Genomic DNA, 19,882 nt, shown 5'->3' with positions numbered 1-19,882 from the left:
GTCCCACCTGCGGGACACAGTCAGTGAAATATCAGGGCAGCAAATTCAAAAACAACAAAATGTCATAATTCAACTGTCACGGGTGTCGTAATGTAAAGACCAAGGCGCAGCGGGTACGTGAATACTCATACTTATTTATTAAAGTGAACACGAAAAAACAATAAACGACAAGAACAGTTTTGCAGGCTAACTAAAAGCAGTGCAAAAACTACCCACAAACAAACAAGTGAAAACAAGCTCTTTAAATATGACTCTCAATCAGGAACAACGATGAACAGCTGTTCCTGATCGAGAGCCACATAGACCACAAAGAAATATAACCACTAGAAAAACCCTAGAATACAAAAACCAGAACATACACCAAAACCCCGGAACACATAAATAAAACACCCCTCTACATACACATAACCCCCGAATCACATAAAACAAATACCCTCTGCCATGTCCTGACCAAACTACAATAACTAATACTCCCTCTACTGGTCAGGACGTGACTTCAACTTTCTCAAACATAGAAATATTTTACACCATTTTAAAGATACACTTCTCCTTGATGTAAACACATTGTCCGATTTCAAAAAGGCTTTACAGCGAAAGCAAAACATTAGATTATGTTAGGACAGTACATATACAAAAATAATCACACAGCCATTTTCCAAGCAAGGACATGTGTCAATAAAACCCAAAACACAGCTAAATGAAGCACTAACCTTTGACGATCTTTATCAGATGACACTCCTAGGACATTATGTTACACAATACATGTATGTTTTGTTCGATAAATGTTTTGTTCTGAGTACATAGATCAGCCATCACAGAGAGCTATTCAGACACCTGCCAAGTTCGGGGCAACCTAAACTCAGAATTAGTATTATAAATATTCTCTTACCTTTGCTGATCTTCGTCAGAATGCACTCCCAGGACTGCTACTTCCACAAGAAATGTTGTTTTTGTTCGAAATAATCCATATTTATGTACAAATACCTCCGTTTTGTTCGTGCATACAGATCACTTATCCAAAGGCATAACGCGCGAGCGCGGAACCAGAGACGAAAAGTAAAAATGTTCCATTACCGTACTTAGAAGCATGTCAAACGCTTTGGTGACAAAACGGACGGCACTGTGATAGACTGGATCTAATTTGCTGAGTAGTGTTACCCCATACCACTTTTTTGGACAAGCTATGTTTTCAATCTGTAATGTATACATTAATTCTGATCATTTCCAGGGATAAACAACATCCTGAAATATATGTCAATATCTTTGTTAGAAATAACACTATATTTCCCTTAAGAGTGTGATGCTGAATGTAAATAAAATCTAAATTTACCACACTCTCCCCTACTTTGTAATGCAGTTTAATGAGGTACAGGTTCCTAATCTACACCACTACTGTGTGTTTTGATATAGACCAGTTGGTTGTTTAGCAACAAAACCGACACGTGCGCAACTATGGAGCAAAACAGACGGGGTTGGCTTAGCTTGTTGACAACATCTAAACTATATTTTACCTTCAAATGTCTATTGAAAACATAAATACATTTGCACAATGAGCACTTGTTGTCTCAAATACATCGTTACAGTTGTTGGTTAGCTATCTAGCAAATGTTTGCCATATTAGCATAGACATGACATGAGTCAAAACACCTCAAAACAAGACATGGCATCAATAACAAGATAAAACGAGCTGAAACGAGACACTTACGATTCCCCACATGGCAGCCTCTTGTTATTGTTGCAAACTATCTGACCGTTCAGAATCATAACATCACCTTCTGCCTCATCAATGTGCGCATTATTTTTATGACGTTGTCAGCCAACCTGTCTATTATACAACAGCCTCACTGTGCAGTGCTCTTACCCAACTTCCACAAGATCCCATATCCACGTCTCAGGGAAGAACGTACGGACCGTCTGTATGGTATCAACAAATCTGGCACCTTCTACTACACGCAGTAAAGATCGATCAAGTATCCCACCCGCTGTGCCCTGTCTACGTCTGGCCATGACCCCAGGGTGGCGTCTGTAACCTACAACTAAAACAAAGAATAGTCATTGTTCTCGTGTTAGAATCAGCCTGGTTAAACCAGACTGAATGCTGCTTTCAACGGTGATGCATGCAGCATTCAGACTGGTTTAACCACGCTATGTTAGAATAACAAAAGCCATACATTTCCCAAGATTCACTGAATTCTTCTGGCAATGACAAGAGTAAAAGGTGTGAAGGAGGACATCTCACCATAGGGCCCATTGTACACTTCCCCTTCGTACCTGAGACAGGAAGGTACTCTTATAACCAGATTAGTTGCCAGCTTCAGTCCCAGTTTCTAGAAATGTCAGAATCACAAACAAGAGATCTCAATATTAATGAATATCTCTTGAGTTTTATGTTTCTATTATGTAGTTGTTTTCAGCCTCAAACAGGGTATTTTAGCAATTAATAATTTAAGAAGATGTGTGCATGGTAACAGGATGTTGACTGATTCTTACGAGAGGGGAAAAGAGGCTTCAAGTTAAGAGAAAACAAGGCTGAAGTTACCTTAAAAACTTCATATGGTTCATTTTCCTCCTCAGTTTGTCGTCGGTGTGGCCTTACGTATCTCCTTGGTCTTACATGTAAACATGCTACTGGATCTTCAAGCTTGTAGGGAATGTGTGTTGTCTCCTTGACTGGTAACAAATTAAATATCTGGAATGGGATAACAGTGAGCTGTAAAATGAACTTTGCCGTGGACGAATCAGAATTAGTTGGGTAACATAGATAATTAAGATGTTTTATTAGTATAATATGCTTATTTGAGGTACTTGTCATTAGAACGTGTCCATTGGACTCTGGTGTCTTTTCAGTTGCATGTCTACCTTAGCTGGGGCTCAGACACTTGGGGCCCAGAGAGGGGAGAGGTCAGACTTGTCGTCATGGGAATGTGTCTTTACCTATTTCTTAAACCATGTGAAGGGATGCGTGATTAATGGGGAACCAATGACTTGTCTCCACAATGTCTGTGAGCAAGTCACACCCTCCTTTTCTTTATTGTGGGGAGGATTATGGCAGTAAATGGACCCTTGTATGTCCTCTCTTAGATCTCACACTTATCCTGTGATAATATAAGGCCTAGAGGCTCACTCCCCCCAGTGAGCCTGTCCAGGAGTAGGGTCAAGAGGGGGTTTGCTTGAGATGGGAGTATCTAGAGTTAACAATTGATATATGCCATTGGATGAAATAGTTCTGTTCAATACCGTACCAGGGAGGGACGGTTCTAAGGGGACCAGATACTGGGCTATACAATGAACCCTGTTGACATAGCAGTTACTGCCTGATGTGTTTTATGGATATCTGTCATACAAAACGTAACCTTTGTGAACTGTTACTAAGTATCTGTGGTTTGTCAATGTACGTTGAAGGGGCTGTATCGTTGCTATAAAAGATCCCTGTAGCCATTCTGTAATCACCTCATTAAATGATTCATTCGAGAGAATGCATTATTGGGGGTCAAGAACTTTTGCAAAAGTATCTTAAGTATTAAAGATGTAGTTTAACTTGGACTGGTGCGTTTGTAACTCCTCATTTGGTAATGCGGAAATTAGCCACCACAACTTGTTCACTGGACACCAAACAGAAGAAAACAAACTGTTACTGTGAAGGACTACTTGGACTTGTCTAAAAAGAAACGCTCAATTTCATTTTCCATTGCTAAACGTTATTAACCCCCAAACTACCGACCCCAGAGGCATATTTTTCATCTTAGCCAAAAGGTGGTTTATTGAAATCTTCAAATTATCATGACTTTGACAATCAACTTGTTCTTAGTGTTTCTGTATCAATATAGACTTTGGGGTAATTTCGACCCCAGCCCAAAACACCTAATTCCACCTATAGTAATGAGATAGATAGGACCCTTATAATAATTTATGTTTCTCTGTAGACATAACAAATTACCCATACTGACCTGTATCAGTGATGTTGACCAGATAGACAGATTATCTACAGAGATATAGCTCCCCATGTACCCGCCTAAGATTGCAGTTTTTTATACAACGTATTTTATGTATGTGTACAAAACCAAAATTAATTCACTTTTCTGCATATAAAAATCTGCCAATAGTATAAAAAGCCTGCAAATGGTATACATACTTGATAGAACTGCAATACCGAACTTAGATACACTCTGAATCTACACAGAGAGCTGTTCCGGTGTGTAGTCTCCGAAAAGTAGTTATTCTAGGGCAAATCTAAAAAAGTATTTATTTGAATCCAGGTTTCTCTGGAGATGTAATATTAAGTTATACATATCCTCAGAGGGTGGAGGGGGACCTGTATCAGTGATTTTGACAAGATAGACAGATCACCTGCAGAAATAAAGCTCCTTTTGTTCTCGGCTATGTTTTAAACTGGTTATAAATGGCATTAGTTTTTACCACATAATATGACAGAATTAGTATTTACTTCAAAATTCTAAAAACGAAATGATGCTATAATCAAATTATGGCACATTTTGTTTTTAGTACTTATGTGGATTGTACGTTGGAAAACAACAGCACGTTATTTAAGGAACAAATTTATATTTTCGGTTTACAGAATATGCTAATTAACAGTAATTTTGAAAAAAAAACTATTTTGGTTCATTTTTATTTCAGATAACATGATTTACATGTCTAATGATGTTGTGAATTAAGTTGATATGTTGCTATGATTGTTGTTTTTTCCAACAGTTTCTTCTTGGGGTCAAAATGACCCCAGTAGGTAATCCATGCATGTAAAACATGTTAGCATGACGGTTAAAATTGCAATAATAAACACAACCCAGACTATTAACTTATTAAGTACCAATAGGGAGGTGCTTTCCAGTTACTTTAATGAAAGCACACCAAATGGCCAACAGTGAACAGACCCACTCCAAGTCTGCCGTTGTCACTTCTTAGTCCCCCAAAGCTGGTTGTATTGCCAGCACCACAAAAGCTGTTTATATGGTGGTACTGTATGACCGTTGATATTCACTACACCGAGCTGTGTTACCTTGTCAGCATCCAGCCTCTTCCCTGGCTCCATGATGTGAACACTCTTGTCCACAGCACTGAGGCCACAGAGGGAGCCGGGCTGGGCCGAGAGCTGCAGGGTGTTCTCCTCCCCTGGAACTGCTTTTGAGGGTGAGAACTCCACCGACACCTGGTGCATATGACATACATGTGTACATTATACACCTTTATACAAGGAATGATATCTATGTGCATGGAAATATTTGACACTTTTTATACCTTCCATAAAATGAACATAGTATGTTTGTGATGTGCAGAAGTCAGAGGGTATAACACACAAAGAAGCATGCCCACATATACACACACCTTGTGCCTGAAGCATTTCTCAGTGGGGAAGTTCATGCTGTGGGCGATGACAGTCTCACTGGGTAGCATACTGTACACAAGCACCTGTACCACAGGCGCCATCTCTGGAACCACTGCCAACTTCAAAGTAACTTCACCCTCAGTTGCTGTAACGCAAGAGCTTGTCACACTGTCATTGTCATCAAGCACCTTCCAGTAGGTTCATAATTACTTAATGAAACTCCCTCACCAGGACTCCCGTGCTGCACGGTAACCTTCATGTGTCCATGCTGAACTATCACCCCTCTGGATAAGGCCTGGAGGAGGGAAAGGGAAAAACAGCTATCCCGGTTATCCCATCAAGTCATCAAGAAGGATATGATGAGAAGTACTGGTGTTGTATAGAGACATCTTTCCTTTGAAGATGAGAGGCTGGGACTATGTCTGACATGACCCTGGTCAAAAGTAGCGCACTAGAGAATAGGGTGCCATTTTGGACTCACCCTGGGTTTGCAGGTTGTCACAACTTGTTCCTGGTTCTACTCACCAAGTAGATGACATCCACGGAGCCCTTTGGGACGGTCTCCCCTACGATGGCGTACTGGATGGTGATTGACACTTCCTCCCAACATGTCAGTGGGTTCTCCATCTTCTGAATAGCCAGAGAGCTGGACGTTTTACTGTCAGGGTCAGTGGGCTGGATCAGCAAGAGCTTGTGGTGCCCTCTTTTGAAATAGGGGACCCTGTATCTATTGTTCTCTATTTGTGGTGTGTTGCTAACCTGGAAAGCAACAGAGGAGAGAGAGAGTATAACTAAAGGCCCAATCCCAAATCTACCCTTAGACCCTATGCCATATATAATTGTGGAGATCTGAGAGATTTTGTTTTTTTTATTTGACAGGTGTAAGCAATAGAGTATGTCAACATCTCCACCTTGCCCTCTGATAAGCTAGGTGGAAGTTTCACCATAGTGTTTGTTATACACATGGTATCTTCTCAGATTTTAACGAGAGCTTGATAGGCCCTAGGGTGTAGGTTCAATTGTGTGCGCTGGAATCATCAGTCTTCCAAAACCTAGAAGAAATCATACTTACTATGAGGTTAATATTCTTTTTGGGCAAACTGGTTGTGTTGAGGGAGAAACTGGCAGTACCATGACTGTCCGTGGTTAGGTTCTGGAGATGATGTGAGGACCAGCCGTTCTTCTCCAAAAGGTAGACTGACATGTCTGAGATAGGTGTGTTGTTGAAGTGAACAACGTTTATCTGAGGAAGAAGGGGGGAAGTTGTAAGTAGTGATGCTACACGTGTCACTGTTACCTACCATTGGTAGTTAAGTAAACAGGAATGTCAAAGACAAATGGCATCTACAATTCAACTAAGTGTAATAAACATTTTTTACCTTTCCCTCGATAATTGATCCATGCTCATAGATTTTGGGTGTGTCGACAAATGTGAGTTTTCCAATCACATCTGAGAGAGCTATGTGGTTTTCCTTTGACTGTGTAATACCTGTCAAAGGAAAACAAATGAAAATAGGATGGTTTACTTCACAACTACACACGCCACCATGATGCACAATGGCAGCTCACAATGCAGAAGCTGAATTCCAATGCAGCTTCCTCAACGTATTAAAAACATGATTACAAACAGAAGACATGAATAAAAACAGCATCATATGAGGATGTAGCACCAAAGGTCAAATACGCAGGTCACGCCAATCTTCATGATCTAATTAAACATGCAATCTTGACATTATGTAATTCACTCTCAAGAAGAAATCTGTTTTCATTTGACTTCAGGCAAATGTTGTCATCACTTCTACCATCTTCAAATTCTTGTGATAATTGACTTGCCTGTCCCCTCCTCCTCTACTTTTGCATTAAAACTCAGCCTGTCTATGAGCATTTTCTGGCCAGCATCCTTTGTGAAAATTGACATGTTGAAGACATGAGAAGCACAGCCAGTTAGGTCCATCTGGGAAAAGCAAGCAAAACCACATTAAGAAATGATTTAAATAAATGTAACCAGATCACATTCAAATGTATTATGATGGTAAAAACAAGTATATAGTTTCTTCATGAAAGCATACAGACCTCTATTGACTCTTTATGGCAGGGGGGTGTATAATCAGGAACTCCTTCTGGATTTTTCTCATCAGTTCTTATTGGTATTATTATATTGGGCACTAAGGGTCGGCACAACTCTACCTCTGCTTTACCAGGTACAGGCTGCCCATAAGTGTATCTGATTTTATTTCATAATAAAACACAAACATACATCAGACACATCAACTATCATACATTTCCTACATAGAGAGACATACCATATTATAAAAGTCTCATATGAGACATTATAAATCTCATATCTGCGTGCTTATAACAATACATTATAATGCTTTAACCTGCAAGTTTTAAGTAAAGCGTTTTCAACATTGTCAATCGATCTGGACCAGTATTCATAAAGCCTATCAGAGTATGCGTGCTGTTCTAGGATCAGTTTAAAACTTTTGGATCTAATGACCAAGATCTCATGTACAGGGGAGCCTTATCCTAGGTCAGCAATCCTACTCTGAAATGCTTTATGAATACTGGCACAGCTGTTCATGTACTGTATATGCCACTGTCCCAAACCTTTGAAGTCTCAGGGACTCATAAGAACAGTTCATGACATTGAGCAGTAGCATTGTAGGTCTTCAACTAGAAAAGTACATTTCTTAAAGAAAACGTGTGTGTTTGCTAGCTTGTCTTGAGTATTTATGGTTGTGAGATAAGTTATAGTAGTGGTAGTGACTGCAGTAGTAATGGTAGTGACTGCAGTAGTAATAGTAGTTGTCAAAGTTGTGACTGTGGCAGTAATAGTAATAGTAGTAGTAGAAGTGACTGCAGTGTTAGTGGTATTAGTAGTGACTGGTAAATGGTAGCATTAAGCTGTATTGAAGAAATCTAAGTTGGGTCAGTCTGCACATCTGAAATCCAAAATGTACTATTCTAGTCTATGGCGCTCTGTGCAAGCTTTGAGCTTTGAGTAAGCACACTAATTAGTCATTAGCTGTCATTACCTAGACCTGGGTTCAAATACTTAATTTCTGTGCATCAGTATTTTCAAATACTGTGGCCAAATCAACTACTTCTATTTGAAGTATTTTCCATATAATTTCCTATAAATATCCTACTATTTGAAACTATTTTAAATTACTTGTTTCCAAATACATTATTTTAAATATCCCTATGACTAAACAGACCTGGGTTTAAATGCATGGGGCATTTAGATATTTGTATTTGAAAATGCACTTGTCTATGTATTTGAGTAATTTGCAACTACAGTGCATTACAGAACAGAGATTGTGTTGACTCACGTTGCACACACTTCCACTTTATACTCCTCTTGAACAAAGCTGATCTTATCGGTGAGGTTCATTTTGATCTCAAATTTCGGCAAAACTAGAAATACATTAACAGCAGTTAACTCATGAATGTTCCAGGATTGTGATACATTGATTCAACTGCTGGAGCCATGACAATACCTAGCATGAAAAGTAAAAGAACAAAGCTTAACCTACCATACTTTTCTACCTTGAAGTCATGGTATATTTTGTTTTCACCAATCCACACTAAAATAGCATAGGATCCTTCGGGTGCTTCAGAGTTCAGGGGGTGAGAAAGCTGCAGAATGTTGCCACTAGATGTCATTTTGACCCACTGTCCAATCCTGTTCTGATGAACATCCTGTTGATTCATAGAACAAGAGGCACATTGAGCACGGCTCTACACCTATTGGAACCCCTCTTAGAAGAATTGGTTCCAAAAGGGTTCTTTGTCTGTCCCCATAAGATAAACGTTTTTGGTTACATTGAGAGCCCTTTTGAGTTCCACTTAGAACCCTTTTGGGCTCCATTTAGAACCGTCTACCTGGAACCAAAATGGTTTTACCTGGAAATAAAAAGGGTTCTTCAAAAGGTTTTCCTATGGGAACAGCTGAAAAAACATTTTAGGTTCTACAAAGCAATTTTCTTTTTAGGAGTGTAGGTTATGTAGTCCAAACATCCCTGTCTGACATGTAGAATCTATCTGCAACATTCTGAAGTTTGCTTGCTGAAGGTAGCCCAGATGTGATCACATAAAGCTGATAGGGAGTCTTCTGGTAACTGTCATGTGGAAATGAATGATGACCTACAGTACCTAGTTGGTGGAGTCATTGTCTTATAATGTAGTACTATTTATAGGGACAGTCATCATACATTGATAGACTAATAAGGGTCTTACCTGCAGTTCCACAATGTTGTACTGTGAAAGGCAAAGACAAGATATTGGTTCATGTTTTATGAATAACTCTCATATTCCCCCAAAAATCTGCAGAGTCCCCAAAAATCTACAGAAGAGCATAGCAGATGTCTACAACCGTAGGAACTAGGCAGGCGATTGGCTTTGTCTCTTCAAGTAGACATCACATGTAGCATTTGCATCTGACTGGGACTCTAACATCAATTTAGTAGATCAACTCAATCTCATGAAAGAAAATCCCATACATTCCAATCTGACCTTTTATGAAATTGAAAACCCCTTGTCCTGTGGTGAATGTTTGAGGACCTTCAAATCAGCCCACGCAGGTTTATTTAGAGAACATCTGTAGACATGTACTTTTGCCCTGAGTACTATGTGTCACAACTATTTGTGTAGTCTGATTAAACAGACAACACAGGCTAAAAAGCATACCTTCAGATATTTGGATTTTACCCAATATTTTCCCATTTCCAAAGTCTTATTGTTCATGGAGTACCGACGAGACATGTATGACATGGGGTGGCTAGTTGATTGCTGAATTTAAATAAGCATTTACAGTATACTGTACATAATAATCTTTGTCCAAACCAGTATGGCCAATAGGGCAGGAGCCTATCTCCTGTTTCTGTAGCGTGAGGTAGTCAGGACAGAACACCAATCTGTCACCGGGGGCGATTGTACACCAGGAAGGCCCGAAAATATTTTTGGTATCTCAGATTGTTCTGGCCATTCTCACATTTAAAATTAATTGGGATGAACGATGTTTCATATGCTTTTTACATTTGAATCACAAACCATTAAATAAAAAGGATGAAAGTGACCATTTTAGACCTGTTTTACACCCATGCCTCTTGTAAGACTCCATGATCCATGAACCGCACATGATGAAGACATCATCTTGGTGTCATTACACTCCTTATAGTGTGCTCTAAAATATGGAGCATGTGTAGATTCAGGAATAAAAATGTTCACGTTAATTTATACTAAATTCAAATATTGATATGAATATCACAAAAGTGGCCTTTTTGATTTAGCTTTTTTTAGACATACTGTTTGGAACAATATATCCTTCAAACGCGTCATAATTAAAGTTATGCCCTGCTATTTTTGAAGATATGACCCATTTAATACATCGACATTGACATTATACTGTAGGTCAATAACCAATCACATACAGCAAATCACCAGCAAACGGAGTTCCCTTTGATTACATTTCCCATTCACAGTGGTACTGGTGCTCATAAAATGTATCATAACTTCAAAAATAGCAGAGCGCCCACTCTGGAAATATGATGTGCAGGAGTATATTGTTTAAAACTATTGTGCAGATGGTGATTGAATTCAGGAAGCATCCCTCACTATCTCTCCCCCTTGAAATCATTGGAGTAGCTGTAAGCATGGCTGAGACATCCATCATCTCCCACAACCTCAAGTGGCAGGACAACCTCACAGCGATCACCAATAAGCCACACCAGCAGATATACTTCTTACGTCAGCTGAAGAAATTCAAACTCTCACGCACAATTCTGGTTCAGTTCTACGCAACCATTATCGAGCTCATACTCACCTCCTTGATCACTTTCTGGTTTGGGAATGCGTCTGCCTGGTCCAAGGGCGAACTGCAATGGATTGTCCGGTCTGCTGAGAGGGTCACCGGGTGCCACCTGCCCTCCATCGAGGTCCAGCATGACTCCAGAGCATGGAAGCATGCAGATTAGATCAACCCCGACCCCTTCCACTCCATCTCCCAAAGACTCCCCTCTGGCAAACGGTTCAGGTCAATCACAAACAAAACCTCCCACCACTTGAACAGCTTCTTCCCACGGGCCCTAGTCCACCTGGTCCACGATGATCTTCTCATTCATGGACTATGCACTCTGTACTACCCATCCACAGACTATGCAGCCTACACTATCATCCAAGAGCTGCGCACTTCTCTTTGCACTATTTGCACATCCTAATATGCTTTTATTTTTCATATACAGTTGGGTCTGAATTTATTGACACTCTTGATGAGGATGAGCAAAAATTACTGTGTAAAATAAATAATTAAAATACTGGGAAGTTATATTATAATAATACAATTGCTCAGAGAAATATATTTTGTTTAACAAGGGGGTGTAGAAGTCAAAATTATTGACAGCCCTGTTTTCAATAGGTTTCATTACCTCACTTTGTGAAGATAATGGCACTGAGTGTCACAGAAGTTGTCATGGAGAGAAGAGGACCAAGGCGCAGCGGGATTGTGGACACTCATGTTTATTAAATAAAACACGTAAAGCATCCACTTGAAAACAACAATAAACAGTACATTCACACACACAAAACTGCCACGTCCTGACCCCAAAACTAATACAATAGCTCCATCTGCTGGTCAGGACGTGACACTGAGCCTTTTTCAAAAAATGTTTTATGAGTTGGAGAACACATAGGGAGGAATCTTAGACCATACAGAATCCTTCCAGATTCTTGACATCCTTCGTCTGCGCTTATGGACTGTCATCTTCAATTCAAACCATAGGTTTTCAATGTGTTTTAAGTCCGGAGACTGAGATGGCGATTCCAAAATGTTGATTTTGTGACCACCATTTCTTTGTGGATTTCAATGTGTGCTTGGGGTTATTGTTTTGCTGGAAGATCCACTTGAGGCCAAGTTTCCGCCTCCTGGCAGAGGCAGAAATGTCCTGGTACTGAATAAAGTTCATGATGCCGTTTACCTTAAAAAGGGCCCCAGGACCAGTGAAAGCAAAAATGCCCAAATAACATCCACCACCATATTTTACAGTAGGTATGGGGTTCTTTTCGAAGCCTCACTGTACATATTTCCCCGACTGCACATCATCATGTGTAGGGTGCTGTCTTTCGGATGGGACGTTAAACAGGTGTCCTGACTCTCTGAGGTCATTAAAGATCCCATGGCACTTATCGTAAGAGTAGGGGTGTTAACCCCGGTGTCCTGGCTAAATTCCCAATCTGGCCCTCATACCATCACGGCCACCTAATCATCCCCAGCTTACAATTGGCTTATTCATCCCCCTCCTCTCCCCTGAAACTATTCCCCAGGTCGTTGCTGTAAATGAGAACGTGTTCTCAGTCAACTTACCTAGTAAAATAACGGTAAAATAAAAATAAAATTCAAATTCAAATCCTGTAAATGCTTCATATATTTATACATCCCTACATACTACATTTATAATGTAGCTATGTTTTTACAGTGAACCTTGTAGTTCTTATACTACAGTGTACATAACACAGGAGGTTGGTTGCACTTTAATTGGGGAGGACGGGCTCATGGTGATCCCTGGAGGGGATTAGTGGAATGGTTTCTATGAGTTGGACGCCATTCCATTTGCTCCGTTCCAGTCATTATTATGAGCCGTTCTCCCCACAGCAGCATCCACTGGTAAATAGTGTACGTACTGCATGTGGATTTGTGTAAAACTCTGCTTCTACATAAGTTGTCTGTATATCCTGTTTATTGTCTGTCTGTATATTCTTATTGTGGCAGCACCATTTTAGTCAAATTCCAGGACATGTAAATATATATATACACAGTTGAAGTCGGAAGTTTACATACACCTTAGCCAAATACATTTAAACTCAGTTTTTCACAATTCCTGACAGTTAATCAGAGAAAAAAAATCCCTGTCTTAGGTCAGTTAGGATCACCACTTTATTTTAAGAATGTGAAATGTCAGAATAGTAGTAGGGGGAATGATTCATTTCAGCTTTTATTTTTTTCATCACATTCCCAGTGGGTCAGAAGTTTACATACACTCAATTAGTATTTGGTAGCATTGCCTTTAAATTGTTCAACTTGGGTCAAACCTTTCAGGTAGCCTTCCATAAGCTTCCCACAATAAGTTGGGAGAATTTTGTCCCATTCCTCCTGACAGAGCTGGTGTAACTGAGTCAGGTTTGTAGTCCTCCTTGCTCGCACATACTTTTTCAGTTCTGCCAACAAATTTTCTACAGGATTGAGGTCAGGGCTTTGTGATGGCCACTCCAATACCTTGACTTTGTTGTCCTTAAGCCATTTTGCCACAACTTTGGAAGTATGCTTGGGGTCATTGTCCAGTTGGAAGACCCATTTGCAACCAAGCTTTAACTTCCTGACTGATGTCTTGATTTTGCTTCAATATATTCACATAATTTTCCATCCTCATGATGCCATCTATTTTGTGAAGTGCACCAGTCCCTCCTGCAGCAAAGCAGCCCCACAACATGATGCTGCCACCCCTGTGCTTCACAGTTGGGATGGTGTTCTTCAGCTTGCAAGCCTCCCCCTTTTTCCTGCAAACATAATGATGGTCATTATGGCCAAACGGTTCTATTTTTGTTTCATCAGACCAGAGGACATTTCTCCAAAAGCATGATCTTTGTCCCCATGTGCAGTTGCAAACCACTTTTTTATGGTGGTTTTGGAGCAGTGGCTTCTTCCTTGCTGAGCGGCCAATCAGGTTATATCTATACAGGACTCGTTTTACTGTGGATGTAGATACTTTCGTACCCGTTTCCTCCAGCATCTCCAGCAAGGTCCTTTGCTGTTGTTCTGGGATTGATTTGCACTTTTGGAGTTAACTAATTAACAACAACACTTCAGCTTCTTCTTAACCCATGTTTAACTCTGTGGTTGTTGATTTTGTCGCACTGTTTTGCTTTATCTTGGCCAGGTTGCAGTTGTAAATGAGAACTTGTTCACAACTGGCCTACCTGGTTAAATAAAGGTGAAATAAAAATGAAATAAAAATACTTCCAGCTTATACATACTATATACATTTTACAGACACAATCTATTTTACAATAGTTTTCTTTTGTTTGTTTTTAGTCTTGGCCTTCCTCTAACTTCCACATCTCCCATATTTCTCATGTCCATCCAGTTTGATATCTATTTGCCATATATTTTTAATTGTGCTATTTCACAAAAGTTCTGAGCCTATGTACATTTTGCAGACAGAGTATATTTTACATTTGTTATCTTGTCCTCTATCTATTAACACCATCCATATTGGATTTCTGTTTTCCATATATTTTTCAACTGTGCTGTGATGCTTTAGAAAAGTTCCGAACCTTTCTATTCTCATAGTTTCTACAGATTGTAAGTAAAGATAAACATGTAAATGTATTTGGCGTGTAAAAATTATTTCCGATTTTTTTTAACGAATAACATCAAAAAGGGTACTTTTGAGATATTCATATTAATATTTGTATTGTTGAATTAAATAAATGTGAAGTATTTTTGTTCAGAATCTAGACATACTCCTTTTAAATCACACTATACAGAGTATAATGACACCAATATGCTGTCTGTGTCACATACGGTTCATGGATCATAGGGTCTTCCAAGTTTTAAAAGGGGCACTTTCATCATGATTTTCAAAAAAATGGTTTGTGATACAATTGTAAAAAGCATATCAAGCATACTTTCTCCCAATGAAGTTTCTATGTGAGAAGGGTTAGGGTTAGAATACCCAAAATATTTTCTGGCTGGTTGGACAACACTGATCAGTACATAGTGTTACATAATACATGTGTACATATTGTTACATAATACATGATTGCTATGTCTGTAACACATTTTTATGATGTTGTGATACTTCTGTATCGGTCTTTTTGTTTGAAATAGTGGAGATACCGATCTAAATGAAGACCAAATAGGTCATTGTTTTCAATATTTAATGTTTCACATTTTCAACACTCACCAGCTGATTGACAGGGCTAAAATTGGTATCCAAGGTGATGACTCTAAAATTCACTGTAAGAAAACAAAGACAAGACTAAGACAAGCACTCAATGAGAATTTCAGAAGACAAACTATTTATAATTACTCTGGATAAAATGTTCAACCGTTGGTAATAAGGCCCCATTTAAATCAATTGCAGATAAAGGAGAACTGCACTGCGAGTTCACTGAAAATATTAACATTTTCGATATCCAATGATAATGTCCAGGAGAGGAACACCTTCTAACATGTGGTATGACAGTTCAAACTCCATTCCAGTGTACATATTCTGAGTGAACCCACAACAGATGTTTTCTTTATCTGCACCTGATGGTCCTGTTCGTGATGACAGAGCAAACCACCATAGAAACATGATACCACCTAATTGTCCTGTTTCTTAGCAAGCAGAATAATTTTGTAGGCTACTGGACTTGTGTAAGTCTACCTGTTTGTCCAGGGTTGTAGATTGGTTTATCCGTTTGGACGAATGTCATCGGGCTGTAAGGTTTGATCATGACCTTTCTCTCCTCCGTGGATAGAAACGTTGCACCTTGAACCTTCACCTTAAAATTTTGCACGTTGACCCTCTCCACATGAGGGGCCTGTCAGGGAGACAGAGAGCAACACACTGATAAACTAATGTACCAATAACATATGATGCCATACTGTGGTCCTGTGTGGCTCAGTTGGTAAGATCATGCTGCTTGCAATGGCAAGGTTGGGGGTTCAATTTCTGCAGGGATCTCATAGGCTATTGTGAGTTGGTTTGGATAAAAGTTTCTGCTAAGTGACATATACAGTTGAAGTCAGAGGTTTACATACACCTTAGCCAAATACATTTGAAGTCAGTTTTTCACAATTTCTGACATTTAATCCTAGTAACAATTCCCTGTCTTAGGTCAGTTAGGATCACCACTTTATTTTAAGAATGTGAAATGTCAGAATAATAGTAGAGAGAATTATTTATTTCAGCTTTTATTTCTTTCATCACATTCTCAGTGGGTCAGAAGTTTACATACACTCAATTAGTATTTGGTAGCATTGCCTTTAAATTGTTCAACTTTGGTCAAACGTTTCGGGTAGCCTTCCACAAGCTTCCCACAATACGTTGGGTGAATTTTGTCCCGTTCCTCCTGACAGAGCTGGTGTAACAGTCAGGTTTGTAGTCCTCCTTGCTCGCACACGCTTTTTCAGTTCTGCCAACAAATTCTCTGTAGGTTTGAAGTCAGGGCTTTGTGATGGCTACTCCAATACCTTGACTTTGTTGTCCTTAAGCCATTTTGCCACAACCTTGGAAGTATGCTTGGGGTCATTGTCCATTTGGAAGACTCATTTGCGACCAAGCTTTAACTTCCTGACTGATGTCTTGAGATTTTGCTTCAATATATCCACATAATTGTCCATCCTCACGATGCCATCTATTTTGTGAAGTGCACCAGTCCCTCCTGCAGCAAAGCAGCCCCACAACATGATGCTGCCACCCCCATGCTTCACGGTTGGGATGGTGTTCTTTGGCTTGCAAGCCTCCCCCTTTTTCCTCCAAACACAACGATGGTCATTATGGCCAAACAGTTCTATTTTTGTTTCATCAGACCAGAAGACATTTCTCCAAAAGTACGATCTTTGTCCCCATGTGCAGTTGCAAACCATAGTCTGGCTTTTTTATGGTGGTTTTGGAGCAGTGGCTTCTTCCTTGCTGAGCGGCCTTTCAGGTTACATCCATACAGGACTCGTTTTACTGTGGATATAGATATTTTTGTACCTGTTTCCTCCAGCATCTTCACAAGGTCCTTTGCTGTTGTTCTGGGATTGATTTGCACTTTTCACACCAAAGTACGTTCATCTCTAGGAGACAGAACGAGTCTCCTTCCTGAGCGGTGTGACGGCTGTGTGGTCCCATGGTGTTTATACTTGCGTACTATTGTTCGTACAGATGAACATGGTACCTTCAGGCGTTTAGAAATTGCTCCCAAGGATGAACCAGACTTGTGGAGGTCTACAATTTTTTTCTGAGGTCTTGGTGGATTTCTTTTGATTTTCCCATGATGTCAAGCAAAGAATCACTGAGTTTGAAGGTAGGCCTTGAAATACATCCACAGGTACACCTCCAATTGACTCAAATGATATCAACTAGCCTATCGGAAACATATAAAGCCATGACATAATTTTCTGGAATTTTCCAAGCTGTTTAATGGCACAGTCAACTTAGTGTATGTAAACTTCTGACCTACTGGAATTGTGATACAGTCAATTATAAGTGAAATAATCTGTCTGTAAACAATTTTTGGAAAAATTACTTGTGTCATGCACAAAGTAGATGTCCTAACCGACTTGCCAAAACTATAGTTTGTTAACAAGAAATTTGTGGAGTGGTTAAAAACGAGTTTTAATGACTCCAACCTAAGTGTATGTAAACTTCTGACTTCAACTGTATATTGTACAGTGCATACTAGTATCTGACCAAAACTAGGTAAGAATTTCAGCCTGAATGCCAGAAAGGTTATAGTAAGCCACCACATTGATATTTCCCATGAAATAATCTGGTATTACATAGAAAATTAAGAGATGCATCACAAAGCAGAGAACTACAGTACATTCTTATTGGAATGGTTCTGGATGTTGACCAGTGCTGAGCTGACCTGAAACTGGAAGCAGCGGTGAAACTCTTTGTCAGAACTCTCCTGGAGAAGAATTTTGATCTGCTTATTGGCAATCAGAGATATGGTCATGACCAGGGTCTCATTAGACTGCAGAAGGCTGGCACAAAGCTTGGCCTCTGAGCCTGCCTGGATTACTGCAGGAATGGCTACCATGTAAACCCTACAGAGAACATACACACCAACAAACACAAAGGAAAATCAGTTCAAAATGAGAGGGTACGTTGGTGAAATCGACAGAAGAAATATCTGCAGAAAGGGTCGATGAAAAACAGCTCTTAATCTGCTCTCTGACAGAGAATGTTACAGCAAGATGAGACGGCATGAATCGGATTACTCAATTCTAACTTTATGACGGTGCAGATTTACTTACGGCCTTGGAGTTTCTAGACAGACACAAAGCCAGTGAAAGCAAGCAAATAGTATCCATCTCCAAACCTGAAGCCCAGGAGGAACCATGACAAAAAGAGAAAAACAAGTCAGACTATTTCCCAGTATTCCTACCTGCAATACTTCCCTACTGCATTGTGAAGAGGAACTGATATCCAGGTTTAAATTATTGAAGTTAAAGCCCTGTGAATGATTGACCCATTTTTGTCAATAATAGTGCTTTGCAGTATTGTGATTGGCAGATTTTCTGGCTTTGGGACTACACGTGCACCGTCAATATAAAGGTAACTGCCAAAACAAAGGAAATAACAACATAAAGTGTTGTAAATAACCAGCGCAGTCAAAAACGTCATTTTCCTGTGTTTTATATACACTGTTTGTACAAAACACCTATGCTCTTTCCATGACATAGACTGACCAGGTAAATCCAGGTGAAAGCTACAGAATGATCCCTTATTGATGTCATTTGTTAAATCCATTTCAGTCAGTGTAGATGAAGGGGAGGAGAAGTATTTTTAAGTCTTGAGACAATTGAGACATGGATTGTGTACAGTATGGTAGTAGGTGCCAGGTGCACCGGTTTGAGTGAACTGCAAGAACTGCAACGCTGCTGAGTTTTTCCACACTCAACAGTTTCCCGTGTGTATCAAGAATGGTCAAATCGAATCAAATTGTATTTGTCACATGCACCGAATAAAACAGGTGTAGGCCTTACCATGAAATGCTTACTTACAAGCCCTTAACCAACAATGCAGTTTTAAGAAAATGGGAGTTAAGAAAATATTTACTAAATAAACTACAGTAAAAAAAAAAAAATAACACAATAAAATAACAATAACAATGCTATATACAGGGGGTACCGGTACAAAGTCAGTGTGTGGGGGAACAGGTTAGTCAAATTAATTGAAATATGTACATGTAGGTAGGGCTAAAGTGACTATGCAAAAATAATAATTAAAAGAAAGTGGGTGGGAGGGGATCAATGCAAATAGTCCACGTAGCCATTTGATTAATTGTTCAGCAGTCTTATGGCTTGGGGGTAGAAGCTGTTAAAGAGCATTTTGGACCTAGACCCGGTGCTCCTGTACCGCTTGCCATGCGGTAGCAGAGAGAACAGTCTATGACTTGGGTGGTTGGAGTCTTTAACAATATTTTGGGCCTTCCTCTGACACGCCTATTAAAGAGGTCCTGGATGGCAGGAAGTTTGGCCCCGGTGATGTACTGGGCCGTACGCACTACCCTCTGTAGTGCCTTACGGTCAGATGCCGAGCAGTTTCCATACCAGGTGGTAATGCAACCGGTCAGAATGCTCTTGATGGTGTAGCTGTAGAACTTTTTGAGGATCTGTGGACCCATACCAAATATTTTCGGTCTACTGAGGAGGAATAGGCGTCTTTGTGTGTTTGGACCATGATAGTTTGGACAGCAAATCATTTGAAGTTCTCGACCCACTCCACTACAGCCCCGTCGATGTGAATGGGGGTCTGTTCGGCCCTCCTTCTCCTGTAGTCC

The 19,882-nt window shown here is 39.8% G+C and overlaps 1 protein-coding gene across 5 annotated transcripts in view; it reads right to left on the bottom strand.

Annotated features, from left to right (window-relative positions):
- LOC115163231 (alpha-2-macroglobulin-like) overlaps window positions 1-18,485 on the bottom strand; it is a 41,056-nt gene extending 22,571 nt beyond the window's left edge. For 2 of the 5 annotated variants that reach the window (XM_029714948.1, XM_029714950.1), the window contains exons 1-18: window positions 18,354-18,485; window positions 17,963-18,143; window positions 15,769-15,925; window positions 15,304-15,356; window positions 9,584-9,604; window positions 8,881-9,046; window positions 8,677-8,761; window positions 7,415-7,565; window positions 7,175-7,295; window positions 6,721-6,830; window positions 6,414-6,584; window positions 5,867-6,100; window positions 5,552-5,636; window positions 5,341-5,486; window positions 5,015-5,164; window positions 2,540-2,689; window positions 2,240-2,327; window positions 1,862-2,036 (exon numbers count right to left, since the gene is read on the bottom strand). In XM_029714948.1, coding sequence (XP_029570808.1) covers window positions 1,862-2,036; window positions 2,240-2,327; window positions 2,540-2,689; window positions 5,015-5,164; window positions 5,341-5,486; window positions 5,552-5,636; window positions 5,867-6,100; window positions 6,414-6,584; window positions 6,721-6,830; window positions 7,175-7,295; window positions 7,415-7,565; window positions 8,677-8,761; window positions 8,881-9,046; window positions 9,584-9,604; window positions 15,304-15,356; window positions 15,769-15,925; window positions 17,963-18,143; window positions 18,354-18,439 — 2,330 coding nt within the window. In that variant the 5' untranslated portion in view covers window positions 18,440-18,485. Of the gene's footprint in view, window positions 1-1,861; window positions 2,037-2,239; window positions 2,328-2,539; window positions 2,690-5,014; window positions 5,165-5,340; window positions 5,487-5,551; window positions 5,637-5,866; window positions 6,101-6,413; window positions 6,585-6,720; window positions 6,831-7,174; window positions 7,296-7,414; window positions 7,566-8,676; window positions 8,762-8,880; window positions 9,047-9,583; window positions 9,605-11,168; window positions 11,292-15,303; window positions 15,357-15,768; window positions 15,926-17,962; window positions 18,144-18,353 lie in introns of those variants that run through there. The other 3 variants (XM_029714949.1, XM_029714951.1, XM_029714952.1) reach the window with 3 other exon arrangements.
- Window positions 18,486-19,882: the final 1,397 nt, after the last annotated feature.

Source organism: Salmo trutta, chromosome 26 (genome assembly GCF_901001165.1).
Source record: "Salmo trutta chromosome 26, fSalTru1.1, whole genome shotgun sequence".
NCBI classification, from domain to species: Eukaryota; Metazoa; Chordata; class Actinopteri; order Salmoniformes; family Salmonidae; genus Salmo; species Salmo trutta.
This window is presented reverse-complemented; position numbering and strand designations above follow the sequence as displayed.